A 21,117-nucleotide genomic window follows, 5' to 3' on the forward strand; every position below is an offset into this window, starting at 1 on the left:
TTTTCACCTCATCTGCAGAGTTGGTTTTCTGTGTCTGAACTGGCCTCCTTGTTGTATGGTAATTGTGTGAGAAGTGGGCCCTCCCCAGAACTGGGCAGTTAATTACTGGGTGATGGATTTTACACCTGAGTGTGCTCTTCTGGAAATGGGGTAGACAGGCCACCACGTTAGAGGGAAGCCTTCTGCCTCCAGACCCCAGCTGTGCAGAGAAATTGTGGGTAAATATGGCAGCCCCTCCAACTAGGAGAGGGGGGCCTCTGAGGTGATGCCCTTATCTACACTGGGCAGTGCCCTCGGGGAGGGGCGGAGGGCCTTGCTTCCATTCCTAGCGGTAACCTTTCTTTAAAAATTAATTTATTAACCACCACCAAAGAGCTGTTTATTTAGAGTGGAATGACCTCGCTCTCACCCTGGGGCGAGGACAGTCTGCCATCCGTGCCCAGAGAGCTGGTGTCCGCTCACTAAAGCAGAGGGTGTTTCCTTGGGGGACGTTTGCGCTTGCAGTAGTGAGGTCGGAGATTCGTGTGTGAGGCCTGCAACAGGAATGAAGGAAAGGCTTTGGGCCAGAGAAAGGGGCGGAGGGGGTGGGCGTCCATCCAGGGCTGTAACTGAGGGTGAAAGCTTTTATCTGGCCCAGTGGGTCTGCTGGGTCCTTTGCCCCATCCCACGATGCGGGGCAGTCTCGGTGCCCATGGCCGTGGGCGCACTGGCACAAGGGGCCCTGGGGCCGGCTCCCTCTGCCGGGGAAAGGCCTGCACTTCTGACTCTCAGTCAGTCAGAGGGGGGACATCAGATGCTTCTGGGCTTCCCAGCAGGCTCGGCACCCGCCCAGGGCTGGCCAAGGCGATGCTCCTGGCACCAGGCCTCTCTGTGGCCACCATCAGGGGACCACGGCAGGTTGAGCAGGGCTGGGTTGCTGGGCACGGATCCTCACCTTGGCCCCAGGTTGGCGTTTAGCAAGGTCTTGCTGTGGCCATGTTTCGGGCTACCCCTTTCTGGAGCACGTGGAAGCTGCGCCGGGTCCTGGCCACCGGCCTCTCTGGGTGCGGTTCTGGGTGGACTGGGCCAAGGCCTCTGGCTGCCTGATCTGGTCCAGAGGGTTTATTGGGAGTGTTGGGATAAAGTCAGGGGAAGCATCGTGGGACAGTTTGCCAATCTAACCTCATGCCTGCTTTCAGAGTATGAGATCGAGAGGTCGTTCTTTCTTCGAATGAAGTGTGTCTTGGCGAAGAGAAACGCCGGCCTGACCTGCAGCGGATACAAGGTACCGGGAGCCAAGGGCTTGCAGGCGGGAAGGGGCAGCGGTGGGTCGGTGGGTCTTCGCTGTGCTTTGCTTCACGTTCAGGAACGTCTGCAGACAGGAAGGCACCACTGCCTAATGTAGAACTTTCTAGGGACGCTACTCACGGCAAGTGTGAGAGCTGGAATCTTACAGGGATATTCCAGGCAGGCTGGATTTCGTTGTCCGGGGCCAGGAATCAATGGGGCTAAGGGTAGAATTTGACCTTGGCACCTTCAGGTTCTACATTGCACGCAGGGCAGTACTGCTGGAGCAACTGCGCCTCGACTTCCTCCTGCCTCAGAAGAGAGAGGGTCACCAGCCCACCACTCTGGGGCTAGAGGTGGACGGGAGCCTTTTTGCAGGAGAATTTGCATAAAAGGAGGGAGAGGTGGGGTGAAGAGAGAGGGGAGGGTCCTGTGCCTTCGCCCTTTGTCCTGTCTTTCTGGAATGCCCCTCCCCCCTCCTACCCATCTCAGGGTCCGCCTTCCCTCAGCCTCTCATCAGCCCTGCTCCTTTGAGCCTCAATGCCAGCTCTTCCCTTTGACCATTACCTCACTCTGTTTCATAGATTGGGAGATACTTTTCTTATTTGCTGTCCCAGACCCTAAACCTCAGAGGTGGAAGCCTCCAGCACCACCCTGCACCCTGTAGATATTCTTCTGGAGACTTGGGTCCTGAGATGTTTCTGACACTTACTAACCATCCAACTGTCTGATCTTAAGTAAAACACATCACCTACCTTGTCCTCAGTTTCCTCATCAGTAAAATGGGAGAACAGACTCCAAAGATTCTAAGATTTGTTCCAGCCCTAAAGACTGTGAGTGTATTCAGGAATCCTGAGGAAAGTTTTTGAAAAGAGGATTTAAGATGTTAGCTGTTCATCACTGCTGTTATGATGATCATGATTCTTTCAAAGATTTTACTGGGCTTCCCTGGTGGCGCAGTGGTTGGGAGTCCGCCTGCCTATGCAGGGGACACAGGTTCGTGCCCCGGTCCGGGAAGATCCCACATGCCGCGGAGCGGCTGGGCCCGTGAGCCATGGCCGCTGAGCCTGCACGTCCGGAGCCTGTGCTCCGCAACGGGAGAGGCCACAACAGTGAGAGGCCCGCGTACTGCAAAAAAAAAAAAAAAAAAAAAAATTTACTGACTGTAACTGGTGTAAATGCTTCAATATTGAAGCTTAGGGCTGTACAAATGTTTCCATTTGATATTTGGAACACTATACATTTTCTCCTATATGGTTCTTGGCTATAACAATTAGAAGTGTTTCTATATAGCCACGCTGGATTTTTGTTTATTACAAGTGGATAAAATCTTGAATTATAAATAAAGTAAATAAAATAAGCATATGTTCAAAATGAGGACTTTTTTTTAAGGGACTTCCCTGGCGGTCCAGTGGTTAGGACTCCACACTCCCACTGCAGGGGGCACGGGTTCGATCCCTGGTCGGGGAACTAAGATCCCGCATGCCTCACAGCCGGGGAAAAAAAAAAAAAATGAGGACTTTTTTGATTGTACTGAAAGAACTCTTCATTTACTGGAGTGATACAGCTTGTCAAACTATTTAAATGTCAAGTTAGCAATTGCGAAATTCAATCTCATTGGGAGATGAGCTTTATAGTTACTGAAGTGAACATTATGGAACAAGTGCTCAGCTCCCCAAAATGCCATTGTTGTGCCCTCTAATTGCAATGGCCGTGAGTTAATTACGCATAAATGCATCACACAGCAGAGAGTCTTCACTTGTGGAGTTACTGGGATAGTCAGTTGCATAAGATAACTCTTATATTTTATGATGATATTGTTTCCTAAGAAAGAAGCATAGTTCATTTCTTCCGAGCAGTGAATCAGATGTCTGTCAGCATGTTCGCTGCACGGCTCAGTAGAGGCTGGGCTGGGGGAATATTCCAACCTGTTCCAGAAAAGAAGCAGGCCCAGAGCCAGGAGCGGTGGGTACCAGTCTGACCTCTGGGGCACCACCCGCTGACCCTGCCTGTGCTTTCCCAGGTCATACACTGCAGCGGCTACTTGAAGATCAGGCAGTATATGCTGGACATGTCCCTGTACGACTCATGCTACCAGATCGTGGGGCTGGTGGCCGTGGGCCAGTCACTGCCGCCCAGCGCCATCACTGAGATCAAGCTGCACAGCAACATGTTCATGTTCAGGGCCAGCCTCGACCTGAAGCTGATATTCCTGGATTCCAGGTGAGTTTGGCACCTGCTGCTGCAGAGTTCCGGAAGATTCTGATGGTGGAAACTGGCCCCTGAAAGCTACACTATTAAACCAACATGTAGCAAGCAATAAGCTGTACTAAGAATATGAATTAGAAAGAGATTTAGTGAAAGAATTAGTATCGACCTTAATCATCCAGGAGTGGCTGGCCTCTCCAGCTTATAGGTACTTGTTTTATTTGTTTATATTTTCATCGTCTCACTGGAGTTTGAACTGGAAATATGTGTTGTGGGCAAAAGTTAGCCTTTTGAAGATCCATGAGGTCAGGATTCTGCCTTGTGTCTCCGTCAAGTTGGTAGGACTTTAAAACAAACAGAAAGTCTCCACTCTGAGCGGTGTGTGTTACTGCGAGGGCTTCCAGCTCCAGCTGGCGGGAAGCCGAGCTCTGCGGTCCCTGCAGGGCTGAGGCAGCGAGCAGAGAGGGGGCCTTCTCTGGGGGGAAGGCTGGACCCACAGGTGCCCGTCGGCAGCTGGGCTGGGAGGGCACCTCCGGCTGACGGGGAGGGCGAGGCTGCAGCGTCCCCAGAACTGTCTCCCACTTGGCGAGGCCCAGCAATTTGAGAATCTCCTCTCAGAGAGAGGAGGGAGGGTGGACGAGGCAGAGGCACTGACCTGTTGTTTCACTGGGCCTGGGGAGGCGTCTGTGCGTCCCCCGAGGCAGGCTGCGGGCCTGCGGGGCCTCCCTGGGCTTCCATTTCCTTTGCCCGTTTGGCTACTCACAAGGATGTTAGGAAAGATGAAGCTACGTAGTAGATGGGAAGCATTTGTAAAAGTGAAAAGCCTGATATACCTGCAAGGTGAGTCGTTGTGCCTCTTGGCCTTTAAGATTCCTCAACTGTACAGACAGAAACGAGTGTTCAGAGACCCAACTCCTGACTTTTGGTGTGTGTAGCTGAGCTTTCTGGGAGACAAGTTTTACACACACACACACACACACACACACACATTTTCCTGTATATCCTGAAGCTAGGATGTATTGATTTTTTTTCACTTTTTTAAAATTGTGGTAAAATATACATGACGTAAAATTGATCCTTTTACCCATTTATGGAATAAAAATAAACTTACCTGGTTACGGATAAGAGGTGAAGACACTAGCCTAGCTCATCGTGAATGCATCTCAGAACCATTCAGAGGTAGAGAAATGACAAGGGTTGGCCTTACAGGGTCATCATCACGCTCCCAGAAACTCCAAGCAGAGAGAAAATACAACCCCTTGGGGGAAAGATGCCGGCAGCTCTTGGGAGGGCCAGACGCTGGCAAGGGCTGTTTTCTTGCAGTAAAGACAGAGGCACCTGCAGGGAGGAGCTGGGAGGCTGGGAGCTGCTCCAGAGCCGGGCGTGGGGTAGGCCTTGCAGCACGCAGGGACAGAGAAGCTCTCTCCAGACTTAGGAGCCACTTCGAAAAGTGGACGGCAAGGGCTTCTTCCCTGGTGGCGCAGTGGTTGAGAGTCCGCCTGCCGATGCAGGGGACACCGTTTCGTGCCCCGGTCCGGGAAGATCCCACATGCCGCGGAGCGGCTGGGCCCATGCGCCATGGCCGCTGAGCCTGCGCGTCCGGAGCCTGTGCACCGCAGCGTGAGGGGTCGCAGCGGTGAGAGGCCCGCGTACCGCAAAAAAAAAAAAAAAAAAAGGTGGACTGCAAGAAAATCTGCCTGTCCATGTTCATTATTTTAGAAATTTGGGAGGATACGATGGGTTTCTCCCTTGTTTTATCTCCCAGTTTTTCTTTGACCATCCTGGGAAAAGCCTCTGAGGCTTGGTGAATCCTCTAGAAGAGGAAAGAGGGGCGTCTCCCCAGAGGAGAGATTTCAGGTCTCCTCGAGTTGTTTAATCCACACAGCTTTGAAACGTGAGGGGCAAATCTGGGAGCTTTATGGAGGAGGTTATGTGAGTTTAGCTCAGAGGCCAGCTTGCTCCTGAAGGGAGCCTCTGCTTCTGGGTGTAAGGGCTGTACCCCCGAGGTGAGTAGTAAAGCAAGGTGGCCGTCTCGAGGAGGACTTCCTGTCTCTACAGAAGCCCGTGAAGTTCTACTAAGTACCAGGAAGCTTTTAGCAAAGCCTTGAGGTCTTTTCTGAACCCCCATCGTCTAGGAGGCCCTGAAGAATTCTTCACACTCTGGTCTGCAGTCGGTTGCAACTCGATGGTCTTTGAAAGGCCACTGGGCTGGGGGACAGAACTGGCCCAGTGCCAGAGGGTCAGTAGAAAGGCCTGGCAGGGTGATGTCAACTCCCACATCCAAACCCCAGAAGCCACAGCAAGGGGTTGGCCTGAAGCCCAGCAGCCCCGAAGTCACAGGGGCCAGGGTGGGCGTCCTGGCAGGAGGGCCCAGCTGGTGCCCCCCCGCCAGCATAATCCCAGACAAAACTGAACTCGGCGTAACCTGAAATCTGGTTCATGGGGGTTTTGTGGTATTTCACTTTGAAACTGTAGCTGGTGCTTTTGCTAAGGATGGGTGAACCCGGCGATGTTTGGGGTTTGGCAAATCCCTCTGACAGGTCTTCAGACACTAGAAGGTTGGAAAAAAACAAGAGGGCAGCCTGCCAAACCCTTCCCTTCCCCTTTAATTTTTAAAGCCAGTGTGTACTTTGATGAGAAACTTAATACATGTGTTTCTGATTCATTTACACATTCGGGGCCGTTGTTCTGAAACTTTACGTCCAAAGGGTCTGGGAAGCCTCTTTCATCCCCACACCGTAGAGATGCCTGGTTTTCTTTTGGGGGGAAGCCAGACGTCTCAATTTTCCTGCCACACGGAGTTAGACTCCAGTGGGGCCTGAAGTTCTAGGTGGCCCTTGGACAGGTCCCCCGAGCCCTGAGAGGCTCTGGCCTGTGCAAATTCCCTTTCTACCCACCTCCAGCCCCAGCTCCTTCCTGCCCTGGAGGAACACCATGGAAATGTGTACACCAAATAGTGAGTGATTCCATGGAAATATGAGGCTCACAGAGATTTACGACCCAAAGCCTGTGCAGAGCTCCCCAGAAAGGGGAGCGGGTTAGGGAATGAAAGTGAGGTCAAGTTTCCCCATTTAATTTACAGCTAACATTTCAGATCTGGGCCAGCAGGGCCCCTAGGCCCTGTCACCCTCAGTCCCCACTGACTTCTCACCATGGCCTCACCTCCTTTGGAATCCCGTCTTGTCTCCACTTTCATCTGTTCTTGAATGTCTGTCACCAAGATGTTAGGGCCGCCTCCTCTGGGGGCGTGGCTCCCAGCACCGTTATCCGTGGCCTGGGAATAGGTACCACGGCCACATGCAATTTTCACCTACGGGTGGAGGGATCCAAATGCTAGCGATGATGGGTGCTGAGAGCCACTCTTCTTCAAAGAACTGAAGTGGGAAATGAATATGCCTGGGGCTTGATGAGAATAAAAAATGGGCAATGGTGAGTAAGCACAGGGAGAATGCTTCCATTTCCACAGCGAGCTCGATAAGCCTTGCCTTCAGTCACGACAGTTTGGGGTGTCATTATACTATTTTCTGGGGGAAAACAGTTCTCCACCGATAGGAGTCTTAAACGTCTCCAGCTACTCCCTAAATCTCATCTGCAGGAATCCCCCAATCATCATAGCATCATCCTGAGACCCACTGTGCCAGGGAACAGTGTCCAGTGTGGATGGAGGGTTACAGGTTCGCACACACAACAGGCAGGATGTGGAACCAACCCAAGTTTTCCTCATCAGGTGAAAGGATGAAAAAAATGCGGTATCTACATGAAACAGAATATTATGCAGCCATAAAAAAGGAATGCCATTCTGGTAGATGCCACAACATGGATGAACCTTGAAAACATGTTAAGTGAAAGAAGCCAGGCACAAAAGGTCAAATATTGCATCCCTCCACTCAGAGGAAATATCTAGAGGAGACAAATTACTAGAGATAGAACGTAGAAGAGAGGTTGCCAGGGACTTGGGGAGGGGGAAGTGGGGGGTTATTGTTTAATGGGTGCAGAGTTTCTGTTCGGGGTGATGAAAATGTTCTGGAAATGGAAGTGGTGATGGTCATACAAGTGAATTGTACACTTTAAAATGGTTAAAATGGTAAATTTTATGTCATGTATATTTTACCAGAATAATTTTTAAAACTTTCACACCGGACTTTCCCCCCCAAAAACCCCAAAGAGTGAGCTCTGTCTCACCTTGGTAGCTCCTCCCAGTATCAGTATCAAGTCCACTCTTAAGCATCCTCTGATAGGCTTCACCTTGAAAAGGTATTGACCGTTTTGAGCCATCCCAAAGCTTCCAGCCAGTGGCTTCAGAAGGACATTCCTGCTCATGACGAGTGCTGTGTCGTGCACTGGGCTGGAGCTCATAGACTTTCTTGTAAAAAAAAGATCATTCTCAGTTTCCAAAATCAACACTCTCTCCACCCACCCCCAAGCCTTTTAGCACTTGATTAGTTGGAAAAACCAATGTTAGTTTAAATGAAACGCAATCTGCAGGGCATTGTAATTCACGGAGCCACTGCCCTCCCCCAGGGTGACCGAGCTGACTGGGTACGAGCCACAGGACCTGATCGAGAAGACCCTGTACCATCACGTGCACGGCTGCGATGTCTTCCACCTGCGATATGCGCACCACCTCTGTGAGTACTGTGCTCACCCTGGCCAGGAGCCCTGGCAGCCTGGGAGGGAGCGCCGAGGACAGAGTGGGGGCAGCGTCCCTTGTGTGATGCCATGACTACCCATCATGTACCCACGAATCTTAAACATCAAGTCTGTCTCCAGGTAGCCCTTGCTTTCAGCACAGGCACTCACTGTCACTTCTCAACTGTCCAGTGAAACCCTGGCAGGTGTGGGATGATGTGGAAGTTGCTGGATTCTATTCAATAGATTATGGATTTGGAACCTAAATTTCTCTATGACGTCTGGATAGCAGTTGTGGATAACGACAACAGCAGTAGAAGAACTGATACTTACAGGGCCCTTACTAATGTCCGGCACTTGTTTGTTTAAGTGATTAAATCCATTACCAACCAAGTAAGGGAGGTTCTCATGTTCACGATCCTCCCTTTGTTGTTGAGGATGCCGAGGTTCAGGGAGGTTAAGCCACGTGCCTATGGTCACACAGCAAGGAGGTGACATAGCTGGGAGCTGAATCCAGTGAATTCGGCCTCCAACCGCTGTGCATCATTGGTTGGGAAGCTCAGGGAGACCACAGGTTTCTAGGATGGGAGAAGTCCACGTAGAAAGAGAAAACCAACAGTATTCCATTTGTCAACAGAGGAAGTTTGGGGAACATCTGGATGGGAGGGTGGAGGCGCTCGTCACTGAAATGGTGAAAGAAGTAACACTTTTCTTGTAGAACCAAATCGAGGCAGCAAATAACTGGGATGCAGTAGAATAGCTCATCTTCCCGCCGCCCAGCCCCACCATGCTAATGGCCAGTCCAGGGGTGCTTGTTAACGGGGTACGGGGGGCTGGGGGAGCCAGATCTTCTGCAATGTGGCCCGGGTGGCACGTCCTCCTCGCTGTGTGTTGACTAAGAGGCATCAGAGGACAAGATGCTGGTGTTGGTTGCAGCTGGGCGACGGGTCCCGGGGCTGCTCGCTTCTCGGCCACGCCATCTGCCTGGCCGTTTGGTGACAACTGGGACCCAGTTAGCCCGGCAGTTACTAGGGTATCGCTCTCCTCGCGAGTCACTAAGGGCAGAAACCTGTGACAACCAGGAGGTTGGCTGGGCAGACGCCATCAGGTTTTTTCTGCTCCTTGTAATTCACAACAGCATGGAAAAGCCCCCGTGCATGCAAATACGTGGAGTTGTGAGCAGCTTTTTATGTCTTTTTTAAAAAAATGGCCAAATCACGATCTCATGTAAACATCCCTGACCTTCTCGAAGCCCAGCTTGGTAGGAAGCGGCTGCCTATTGTTTACAAGGGCTCCATAGGGCACGTCGCTGATATGGGAGCTAGAAGTCTTCCTTGTGTAAACGGAACGGGGCAGGAAGTGTCAATTACAGAATTAGGTCTTCGGGAGACCTGAAAGGCAGGGCGGGCGGTAGAGGGGAGCCGCTGGGAACGTGTGCTCTGGAGTAAGGGGGGTGGAAGAGGCACCTGCTGGAGGCTGTGCACCACGGAACAGTCTAGAGGGAAGGACAGGCATGGGGGGGGGGGGGCGCGGGCAGGGGAGCAAATGGGAGGGTTCACAGCTCCACACCTCCCTGCCACTGTCAGGGTGTCCGAGGAAAAGCCCCAGCCCTGGGGGTCCCAGCCCCGTCCCCTGAAGCAGGAGCACGGTGAGCCTCTCTCTCCAGCACAGGAGTTGAAAGCAAACCCTTGAATTACACGAAGGGAGAGTTATTTTTCAAAGCAGGGCTGCACTGTGGGAAAATAGCCTGTAAACGCAGAGAAAGGAAGCTCACGGAACTAGTCTTTGTTTCAAATACCTTTGTTTCAAATACTTTTCATCTCTCGCATTGCATGGCTAACAGAGGAGCACAGGGTTTTTCAGGGGGAACAAATTCAACTTGTGTTTTGGAAATGTAATGAAGCCCATGGTGGTGGCCAGTGGGAGGCTGCCGTGTCCCCGACATGGACCAGATGCTTTTCGCATAGGAACCAGAGGGGCGCTGGGCCAGGTGGGCCAGGTGAGGCTGGGAGGAGGAGAGGCCTGTCTGTGGGTGGGACAGGCCATTGGGTGCTCAGGCCTTCAGTGGTCCTGACCACATGATGGGTCTTCAACTTGTCCACCAGGGGCCCCCGTCTTCCTGAGCTCATCCGACTTCCTAAACCTACCAGGGGGGTTTATTCGAGAGGTCTCCTGTGATTTACGTGATGAATTCGCCTCACTTCCTTTGGAATTGGGGCTTTCCAGACTTTGCGATTATCGCAAGGTCCCTGAGAGGGAAGGCGTACACGGGCTTCCAAGGGACACGCAGAAAAGGCAGAGGGTTTACACGCCAGAGGGAGCACGGCTTTGCCAGATGAGCTAGAACTGGTGAATCAAAGAAAACAGAAAACAGCAGTCTAGGCAATGATTGCTACTGTGCTGTGACTCTGACCTTCACCGTGGCCGAGAAACCACCGCGGGGGCAGCAGGTGCAGAGCACAGGGCAGCGAGGCCGGGGGATGGCGGCCGTGGCCTCGGATCCCACCCGTCTCCCCTCCACCAGCTTCCCTGCCCCGCCCCATGTCCATGAAAGCCGAGTGACAGCCGGAAACAGCTGGGGCCTCTACCCACGCGTCGGGTGGGAGTGGGTCTCCTGGAGCTCAGCCTCGGCTCCAGCCTTGGAACCGTCTCCAGACGTCCCTCAGGGCAGCCGACACGCTTCCCAGAACGTTACTTCGCCTCCAGAGCTGGATGAGGAAAGGGAAGACAGTCTGCAACCAGGGCAGGTGTTTGGAGGCGGGTCTTCAGGGCGTGCTGTTCGGGAGACTTTGAAATCTCTCTGTCCGGTGGTCCCTGCGGCCTCGCTCTCCTTCCCGGGCTTCCCGTTCCTGCCTCTCCCCGCCCAGGGCTGCTTGGCATATCTTTAATTTCCTTGAAACACAGGAGCTGAGTCTGAGGTTCAAGGGCAGTGGTTTATTTGGACAGTGGCTGAAGCAGGGGCAGCGAATGGGAAGAGGTGCGGAAGAGAGGGAGCCATCGAACGGGCGTGTCCGGCGGCTGCTGCCACAGGCCACCGGCCCCCAATCCGCCGGGGACCCTCGCAGGCCAGGCAGGACACCTGCCTCAGCTGTGGCACTGAGGAGAGAGGGAGTGGGGGTATTTATACACTCCAGGCATTGGCTGAGGCTGCTCTTCGGGTGTTGTACCCCTTATCTGCCAGGGGCTCGGCCAAAGAGCAGCCTCGGGGGGAAGTGGGGCCTCAGGGTGGAGGTGGGGCCTCAGGGTGGAGGTGGGGCCTCAGGGTGGAGATGGGGACTCAGGGTGGAGATGGGGACTCAGGGTGGAGGTGGGGACTCAGGGTGGAGGTGGGGACTCAGGGTGGAGATGGGGCCTCAGGATGGAGATGGGGCCTCAGGGTGGATGTGAGGCCTCAGGGTGGATGTGGGGACTCAGCGTGGAGATGGGGCCTCAGCGGGGAGGGGGGCCTGAAGCCAGGTTGGGGGGCCTGAGGCCAGGTGGGGGGAGCCTGGGCGGGAGGTGGGGCCTCTGGAAGTTTCTGGGGCGTCCATGGTGGGGGGAGGGGTGTGAGGTGGCCAGTCCCGAGTGAAGGTCCACCTCTTCACTGCGTGTCCTCAGCTTCGTCCCCTCCCTGGCTCTGTGAGGCACCGTCCCTCCACAGGCTGCCCCTCGCCTGTCCTTGCACACGCGGCTGTCCCCTCTCTGGGGGCCTGTTGCTCCCACTGTGCAGGGCCCCTGCTGGCTGGCCGGAGTGTCGTCCACACTGAAGCTCCCGCCCCGTGAGGGCTGAGGCGAGCCCCGCACCCTGTCCGGTTCTGTTTCCACCCCCGGCTCGGTGCCCAGGCGGGGCCGGCCTCTTGGTTGCGGGCAGTGCTTTCCCTCATGCTGCCCACGTGCTGTGCGGTCTGCCAGTCAGCGCAGGCTGCGGAACGAAACGCTGCAGACGGGGCTTAAGGTCAAGAGGTCAGCAGGGCTGGTTTCTTTGCTCTCCTTGCCGTGTAGACGCCCGGCCTGTGTCCTCACGTGCTCTCCCTTCCGTGTGTGTCTGGGTCGCATTCTCCTCTTCTTCTAAGGACACAGTCATACTGGGTCAGGGCCCACCCATGTGGCTGCATTTCACCTGATCACCTCTTTGAAGGCCCCGTCTCCAGACGCAGCCGTTTCCTGAGGTCCTGGGGTTGGGATGCGAACATGTGAATTTGAGGAGAGGACATAATTCAGCCTCGCCTGAGTGGTGGGCACGGTCCCGTCCCCACAGCTTAGCTGGACATCTCGGCTTGGGGAGGGCAGGTGAGGGGACCGAGAAGGTGGGACGCGTCCCTTCACAAGGTGACTTTTCGGTCCTGTCGCCGGCTGCTCTGGTGGCTCAGGGGCCCGGCCGAGCCTCCCGCCCTGCAGGCTCCCCTCGGGTCCCCACAGCGGCCCCTGGCGACTGGACCTCGAGTCCTTCAATCCTACCACAGCTGGAGCTGGCCTGGGGGCTGCCCCCGGGGCCTGGGCACCCACTCGGCGTCACTGCTTCCCCTCCATGTACCACAGCCTAAGGCGGCCACGGTGACCCACCCGCTGGGCCCCTCAGGTCTCCAAGGCCCCCAGGGAGCCTCCTGGTCCTGTGAAACGTACAGACCGACTGTCTTGGCAATTGATCAGGTAACTCGGCTCAGGAAGAAAACGAACAGTTGCCGACACCCAGGACCCCAGGAAGCTCACTGTCCGGTTTGCCCGGGCCACGCTTTCTCCACACCGGTGTCCGAAACCCAGGAGCCAGGCGAAGGGCTCTGCTAGAGGCCTTATTGGACGTAACAAGTGATGGTTCTGCAGGACCGTGGTCAGCCATATGGTTTCCACACATTCTTCAAAACATTATCTTAAGCGGCAGCCCGCGTCCACGAGGTCTGAAGAAATCTCAGCCCCGCAAGACAGGAAATCAACGCCTTCCAGAAAGTCAGCCGCGTGAACAGGAGCGGGGCTGGCCCTTGTGGTCTGGGGGAGCACAGGCTTCCAGGGCCCAGCTAGATGGGGGCTGGGATGGCCCCGGCACCTCCGCCTCTGGTCAGTGTGGTCCTGGGCATTCCCAGCTGAGCTCTCCAAGTGAGTCTGTGCCAGGGCTTTCCCCAGAACCTTCTGTGCGGAGATCCTCTAGGGGATCCTCTAGGGAATGTCTTGGACCCTCCCAGCTCGTTCCCGGCTCACTGCCTCCTGGTGGCTGAGGGGAGGCCCTAGCAGCCCTGTCCCGTGGCCTTGGGAAGGTCCTCCCAGCAGGGGCCTGCCTCCCTGCCTCCCTGCTCCCTTTGCAAAGCATTTGGGAGACTCTTGTATATGGGGGGCTTGACGTGCAGGTCCTCAGGGTGGGCAGGGGGCAGCCTGGTGCACAGGCGGGGCGGGGATCAATATCTGTAAACTTGAAGATGTGTCAGGGACACCAGGCAGGATTCTTGTGGACAACAGTGTTTTAGAAGAACCATGATGTCTGCATGGCTGTTCATCCGAAGTAGTTATGAATTTCACCTAGTTCTCTAGGTAGGACCCTGTCCAGAGTGGGCCAAGCCCAAATGCCAAAGAGAACACAGGCTGTGTCCAACTATGAAAACATTTCAATGTCACAGAAAGGCTTTGGAGCCTGAATATGTGGTCCACATATTTCAAGCAATAACTGTTACAACAAAATTATAGGATGGCTGGTGTAGACCCATGGAAAACGCACTTTAAATGACGTACAGGGGCCACAAACCCAAATGTTTATGGGGCCGGACATGTAACATGAATGTATGAGTGGGTGCAGATGGGGCAATATGGAGTGGTGGAGCTTGTGGCAAACTGGAGAACACATGACCCAGCCAAAGGCATTCTGGGTAACAGCAACACTATGCCACCAACAAAGCACATCTGTGGACACATGCAGTCCATGGGATGTCAGCTTGCAACCACTCTGTAGCACAACTGTGGAACAGGGACAAAGGTCTTCAAATAGAAAATACAGTTGAAAGAAGTTTCCAATCTACCGTGAGGAGTTTTGATTGACATCACAGGGAGGCTGGCTTCCGCCACTGGCCTCTCTTGCCTCTGGACTGGAAATGGATGATGGAGTTTAATTCATATGCAGATCCTTTCTAGATGCTCCCCTCTAAAAGAGTCTGGAGGTAGAAGCAGCTTTGTCTTCCTGACGAAGGTGCAGGGAGCCTGTGCATTAAGGGGGAGCCATGAGCAATGAAATGGGAAATAATCGATAATAGAAAGCACAGTGCGATCCACACGCTGTCCTGCTCCCTGGGAGCAGTTTGGACATTTATAGGTGTGGCTTGATGGGTCTGGCTGAACCCATCTTCTGTGGTCAGTGTCACTTTGCAGATGTTGCACAGTGCAGCCCCCTGGAAGTTCTTCCCCCCCGGGCTTTCCAGGTCTCAGTGACCAAACTCCCTCCAGCCCCAGGTGTAGAGCAGGGGCATGGGGGGCCAAGGACACCGAGACCCGCTCCCCAAAGGACCACGTGGCTTGTCTCCAGTCTCGCTGACTGTGCTCTCCCTGAGGCTCTGCTGGCAGAGACGAGAGCCAGGAAGAGCACGGGGACTGCACTTACATCTTCCCCACAGGGGTGGTTAGTTTCCTGTGGCGGCCGTAACCGAATACCACAAGCTGAGTGGCGTGAAACAGCAGCGGTGTACTGTCTCACAGTCCCGGAGGTCAGCGTGTCGGCAGGGTCATGCCTCCTATGGGGCTTCTGGGAGACGAGCCTTCCTGATTCCTCCAGCTTCTGGTGACTGCCAGTGGTCCTTGGCTTGTGGCCACAAACCCCGGTCTCTGCCTCCATCTCCTTCTGTGTGTCTGTGTCTTCTCCTTTTCTGTCTCTTATAGGGACACTTGTTATTAGAATGATAGCAACTTGAGATCCTTAATTACATCTACAAAGACCGTTTTCCCAAATATGGTCACATTTGCATGTTCTAGGGGTTAGAATCTAGAACATGTCTTTTGGGGGGACACCATTCAACCCACGACAGGCATTTTTGGTGTCCTTTTCAGCTCTTAAAATTCAAAACAGAAATGGATATTATGCTTGAGGCCAAAGTTTACTTTCCTTCCAGAGGCCAGCTCGTTGACGTGGCTATGCCTCCAGGAAAGATTCTGGAACCAGGAGGAATTCTGGAAGAACCAGGAAGGCCATCTATTTTTAGGATAGTGTATTTGTGGAAGTAGACGTTCCATTCCAGAGTGGCCTCGGTAAACTGTGACCACTGGCTCTCATCTGGATGTCCGAGATGCTGCATCCCAGAGGAGGTGCAAGGGCAGGGCCTCTGCATGCAGGAGCTGACAGCTTAGGGGACATCTCCTCCCTGCCCCCATGCACCGCTAACTACCGTAAGCAGGGCCTTGCTTCTTAGCACTCTGGCCTGGGATCCTTCAGACAGATTATTAAATACAACAGATGGGATGAGGAGCTAGAGCAAACCGAAGCATGTTGTGACTAAGTGTCTAGGATTTCACCTTGAATTGATATGCTCATTATTGCCATGGGTCACAGAGAAGCAAAAAGAAAAACCAAAAAATTAAAAAAAAACTACATCGGGCTTCCCTGGTGGCGCAGTGGTTGAGAGTCCGCCTGCCGATGCAGGGGACACGGGTTTGTGTCCCAGTCCGGGAAGATCCCACATGCCGCGGAGCAGCAGGGCCCGTGAGCCATGGCCGCTGAGCCTGCGCGTCCGGAGCCTGTGCTCCGCAACGGGAGAGGCCGCAACGGTGAGAGGCCCGCGTACCGCAAAACAAACAAACAAACAAAAAACTACATCTATGTTTGTTTGGGCTCTGTATCTAAAGCTTCATCGTAGAAGACTCAGGGAGGGTCAGCGCTAATAAAATCTCTGCAAATCCTGCCATTCGAATCCTCATATAAAATACTTGGGATAACTATTCCAATAGTCATTGCATTCAGCTTAAGATGACTATGGAGAGATTTTAGGAATATTGTAAGAAATAAGGGGAAGTATAAGAAAAAGGAAAAGTATAATGTCATAGTCCCAGGGGCCTTACAAACACTGCAAGGAATAGAGGTCCTTGAGATCAAAGCCAAAGAGATTAACAGGTGTTTCTGTTGAAGAAAGAATGACATCTCGGGAAAGCCACAGATGGGAACCTCAGTTTGATCATGTTGCCTCTCTTTGCGGGGCCATAAGCAAATTGGTTAACCGAGTCTCCCCTAAACATTGGCCCACACCCACCCCCATAAGTAGCTACACAGAAACTTCGAGAGGCCGCTGCCCCCTCCTCACACAATGGCCCCTGAGAAATGGGAGTCAGAGGACGTGGCTTGGGCCCCAGCCATGTCCTCGAGCTCTGTTTTCCTGGTGATGCCCGCCTGCCACGGGTGTGTGCAGGGGAGTAAATGAGGCAGTGTATGCGAAAATGGGCTGGAAATAGGAACCTTGTATTTCGTTGTTAAAAAAGCAGTCCTCACAAGGAAAAGAAGCACTGCAGAGGCGCTTTCCTACCAGCATGGGCTACACTCTTCAGCATGACCTTACTTCTGCCAGCTGAGTCCAGGGACATGCCGATGGTAAGCCTGGGAAGAAAACAGCAGGTCCTGCGCTGTTCCAGAGCCCGGCCTCGGCGTCTGGGCTGGACGGTGGTTACACGTTTGACCCTGGCTTCATCCCTAGGGGGTGTGGGGCCTCATAGACGTTGTATTTCCACTTCCCACCCCCAGACAGACTGCTTACCCATGTGAAAATTAACTAAAATTTCATTCTGATTATAAAACGAATACCCCCTCCTTGTTGGAAATTCAGAAAATCAAGAAAAGAAAATGAAAACTACCTGTAATTTCATCAGTCTGATAAACGAGAGCTAGTATGTCGAGTCCTTCGCGCAAGTCTGCCACTGTTCTAAATCTTCACACGAACGCTCTAACCCTCACAGCAACCGATGGTGTAGGGACTGTGATTATCTTCCTGTTATAGTTGGGGAAACCGAGGCACAGGGAGTTAGCAACTTGTCCAAGATCACATAGTTAGTTGGGCGTGTATATGTGTGTGTGTGTGTGCGCGCGCGCACACGCGCACACGTTTTCATATTAGGATTATACGTTATGCAGTTGAGTCTTGTCTTTCCTTCATTTAACGTTGTGTCATATGTATTCCCCGTCATATTACAAATTCTTATCAGTCATCGTGTTAGTGACTGCTTGGTATCCCATCACTTATATACCCTCTTCCTTATTATTAGACAGGTAAGTCTCTCCTTCCTTTTCTCCTGAATTAGAAGCAGGACTTCAGGGAATCTCTTTGCCCTTGAGTCTTTCTTTGCATTACTCATAGTTCCCATAGGAGTAACTCCTAGATATGAAATCGGTGTGTCAATGGGTATGAGCTGTGGATCCAGAAGGACCTCACCAATTCACCTTCCTCCCCACAGCACGCCCCCTGCTCTCCCGAAGGCCCTGAGGGGAATCAGTGCAGTTTAGGTGCCCCTGGAGGCTTTGGAAGTGGGCTGCCTAGAGGTCCAGAGTTTGTAGCCCTGCATAGAAGATGGGCCTACAGGTCCAGCTTTCAGAAATTACACAGCCAGGTAGAGGTCTCTCCTACGTGAGCATCATAGGAAATTCGTGGGCCCAGGGAGAACTAGGGTTAATGGGAAGAAGTATAAATGGCAATAGAGTAACAAACAGTTTCACTGTGAGTACACACATGTTCTGGGGAACAGCAAAAATCAGCAACAATGTGACACTCCGTTGAATGCACTTAACTTACTATTGGGTTTAAATAACTACATCACACACACACACCCTTCCTTCCACCTATTATGAGTTTGGGGGATTATAACGTAATTATGGCATTTTGGAAACTAAAAAACAAAACCAGTATTATCACTCTGCCAGGTGCCAATGTTGTCTGGGGACTAATTGCTTCTCCCAGTGAAAGCAGTGACAATTAAATTCGAGTTCTTCACAGGGGAGGGGAGAAGTTGCTCCGTGGACCCCGTGAAATCGTAGGCAAAAATCTTGCGTGTGTGCCCGTGCGTGTGAGCACGCACACGCACGTGTGCATCTTCCTGTGGAGAAATCCCACTCCCTTAGTCAAGTTCTCAAAGGTGTCCTTGACCCCAGAAAGGTCCAGAACCTGGGCTGTAGGTCAGCTGCGGGGCAGCCTCCTCCAAGGCGGGTGAAGGGCCGCCTAATCATTCCCCAGGGCTCATGTCACCTTGTGCTTGCAGTGCTGGTGAAGGGCCAGGTCACCACCAAGTACTACCGGTTGCTGTCCAAGCTTGGCGGCTGGGTGTGGGTGCAGAGCTGCGCCACCGTCGTGCACAACAGCCGCTCGTCCCGGCCCCACTGCATCGTGAGTGTCAATTATGTCCTCACGTAAGTCAGATGCATTTGTTTCTCTCCTTGCTCTCTCCTTCTCCCCCGGCCCTCATCAGATCGCTCCCAGAAGCACCATCTCTCTCTCCCTCTGTCTTTCTGGAACTGTTCATTTGTCTCCTGTTTTGTTTTACTGAACAATCTGGTTGTCTGGGAAGGGCTGAAGGATTCCTGTATCAGCACTGAGGGCCGGGTGTGCCCCGAGGCTGAGGATGGGATCGGACGGCCCCGGGTGAGGGGGGTGAGTGGGCAGAGGGCGGGCGGGCGATGCCCCCCATCTTGAACAGGATGGAAAGGGGGTGCATATCCTGGACCAGGAATACAAATTTATACTCTTTGGGGCCACAGACGTTTAGGTCGTCCTGCTGCTTCTGCCATTTGAGACAGGGGCTATCTCCCATTTTTTCCTTGTCTTCCTACGTAGCCTGTTGTAAATGATAGTGAATATTTAGCGCCTTTAAAACTCCAGAACGTTAAGTTAGGTCGCAGTTAAGACCAGTAGAAGCAACAGGACCTAAGTCTACCTGGGACCATATGTTCCTCTCCGCCCAACGTGGCTATTACGTGTTAAATCACTTTGCACCCAGCCCCACCCTGAACAGGGTCCTCTCTAATGCAGTGAGGTTTTAGGCTCTCCGTGCTTTCACAGAGTGAGTGCCAGGTTCCTGGGGGTTTGGGGCGGGGTGAGAGGTAGGTGGTGTTGTTTTTTAGGGCTAGAGTGATTTTAGCAAAACTGTACGGGAGAAAGCATTTTAGTCCCTTAATGATTCTACCTGAGCAAACAGGCCCACGTGGGCTAGGGCTAGGGCAACTTCCCCTCCTGAGAATCTGACGGTGCCGAGTTGGCTCTTTAGGGCAGGAATGGGCCCCTGGTATGGAAGTGGACAAGGCTGGAAGCCAGGCTCCTGGACCGCCAAGGGTCGCCACTCACACCTCCCTGGTGCTAAACAGGGAAGCAGCTGGGCCACAGACACTTACACTGATCAGTAGCATTTCTGTCCTTTCCTTTGTGCCCTGACACCCTGCCTAGTGGCGAATGGTGTCCGCAGGAAACGTGCGTGGGGCTCACGCGGTGGGAGAGAGCCATGCTGCGCTCCCTCTCTTCCTGCCGAAGAACACTGACATCACTCGGCATCTCCCGGGGGCTCTGAGCTCGAGGCTGTGGGGTGGCTTTTATAACGAGGGTGGGCCGTCCCTCGAACCCCAGCCCCATCCACTTAGTGGAAACGACACAGTGGAGCTTCTCGAATGAACTCGCCCTGGGGACAGTCCCGGAGCCCACCCTTCCTCACAGCCCGTGGACATGACCTGTCCCCCTCTTTTGTTCCTCAGGGACATCGAATACAAGGAACTGCAGTTGTCCCTGGACCAGGTGTCCACGTCCAAGTCCCAGGACTCCTGGAGGACCGCCTTGTCTACCTCACAAGAAACTAGGAAATTAGCTAAACCCAAAAACATGAAGATGAAGACAAAGCTGAGAACAAACCCTTACCCCCCACAGGTAACACACACCACCTGCAGGGGCTCGGGGCACCTGGGCACTCTGATCGCACTCAGGGCTCTCCCAGCCCGGGAGTTTCCCTGGGATGTCCCGCCCACAGGGTGGAGACGCGGCCTGGGGAAGGCAGGCAGAGCTACCATCCAGGGGGATGAGTCAGGTCTAGGAAACAGACTCCACTGGGGAGGCTGATCAGCTGCTAGAATCCATGTAAACGTGGCTCAGAACACTGGTGCCTCGTGTTTCCATAGCACTTGATTTTAATGGAAACCTTACCTGTCTCTTAAAGTCTTCTGCAAGCTCTCAAAAGGCGCGAGTGGCTGCATGTATCTGGTGTGTTGTCACTTGGGGTGAGGAGATCTCTTTCCACCCAGAGGGTGGGTCCCCGGGGTGCTGTCTCCTGGGCACCTGTCCCCGGTGGGACCGCGTGCTGGTGGCCGGGGTGGGCCCAGCCCTGGGATGGGGCGGGCACTGTAGGATTGGAGAGCGGTTGCCGCCGGCCCCTCGGTGAGCCCTTCATCCGTCTTCTTCGCTCGGCAGCAATACAGCTCGTTCCAAATGGACAAACTGGAATGCGGCCAGCTCGGAAGCTGGAGAGCCAGCCCCCCCATCCACACCCCAGTTCCCCCAGAACAGCAGCTCCATTCAGAAGGCGGCGACCTTCTGTACGCCCCGTCCTACAGCCTGCCCTTCTCCTACCATTACGGACACTTCCCTCTGGACTCTCACGTCTTCAGCAGCAAAAAGCCAATGTTGCCGGCCAAGTTCGGGCAGCCCCAAGGATCCCCGTGCGAGGTGGCACGCTTTCTGCTGAGCACGCTGCCGGCCAGCGGCGAGTGCCAGTGGCACTATGCCAACCCCCTAGTGCCGGGCAGCCAGTCTCCAGCTAAAAGCCTTTCCGAGCCGCCGGTGAACCCTGCTCGGCACAGCCTCGTGCCAAACTACGAAGGTGGGTCATGTTTGCACGAGGGAAGGGGGCAGGGCTGTGCACAGCGCTGTCGGTGGGTGGCAGATGGAAAAAGAACCCTCACACTGTGGGCAAACTTTCCCTTTTTTTCTGCTTCTAAGTGGGAATGGCTGTGCTTTCCTGCCCTCACTGAGAGCGCTTCACGAGGGTGGCCGAAAGCTGGGCAACTGAGCCGGTGTGCCTCGTGGGCACCAGGGACAGTATAAAGGGCAGAGGAAA

At 53.7% G+C, this 21,117-nt stretch overlaps 1 protein-coding gene across 2 annotated transcripts in view; it reads left to right on the forward strand.

Annotated features, from left to right (window-relative positions):
• Positions 1–21,117, forward strand: part of SIM2 (SIM bHLH transcription factor 2) — a 48,267-nt gene that overhangs the window by 21,563 nt on the left and 5,587 nt on the right. For both annotated transcript variants that reach the window (XM_067739459.1, XM_067739460.1), the window contains exons 5-10: positions 1,179–1,264; positions 3,290–3,489; positions 7,996–8,102; positions 18,286–18,433; positions 19,766–19,934; positions 20,472–20,880. In XM_067739459.1, coding sequence (XP_067595560.1) covers positions 1,179–1,264; positions 3,290–3,489; positions 7,996–8,102; positions 18,286–18,433; positions 19,766–19,934; positions 20,472–20,880 — 1,119 coding nt within the window. The remainder of the gene's footprint in view (positions 1–1,178; positions 1,265–3,289; positions 3,490–7,995; positions 8,103–18,285; positions 18,434–19,765; positions 19,935–20,471; positions 20,881–21,117) is intronic.

This window comes from Pseudorca crassidens, chromosome 5, assembly GCF_039906515.1.
Source record: "Pseudorca crassidens isolate mPseCra1 chromosome 5, mPseCra1.hap1, whole genome shotgun sequence".
NCBI lineage: Eukaryota > Metazoa > Chordata > Mammalia > Artiodactyla > Delphinidae > Pseudorca > Pseudorca crassidens.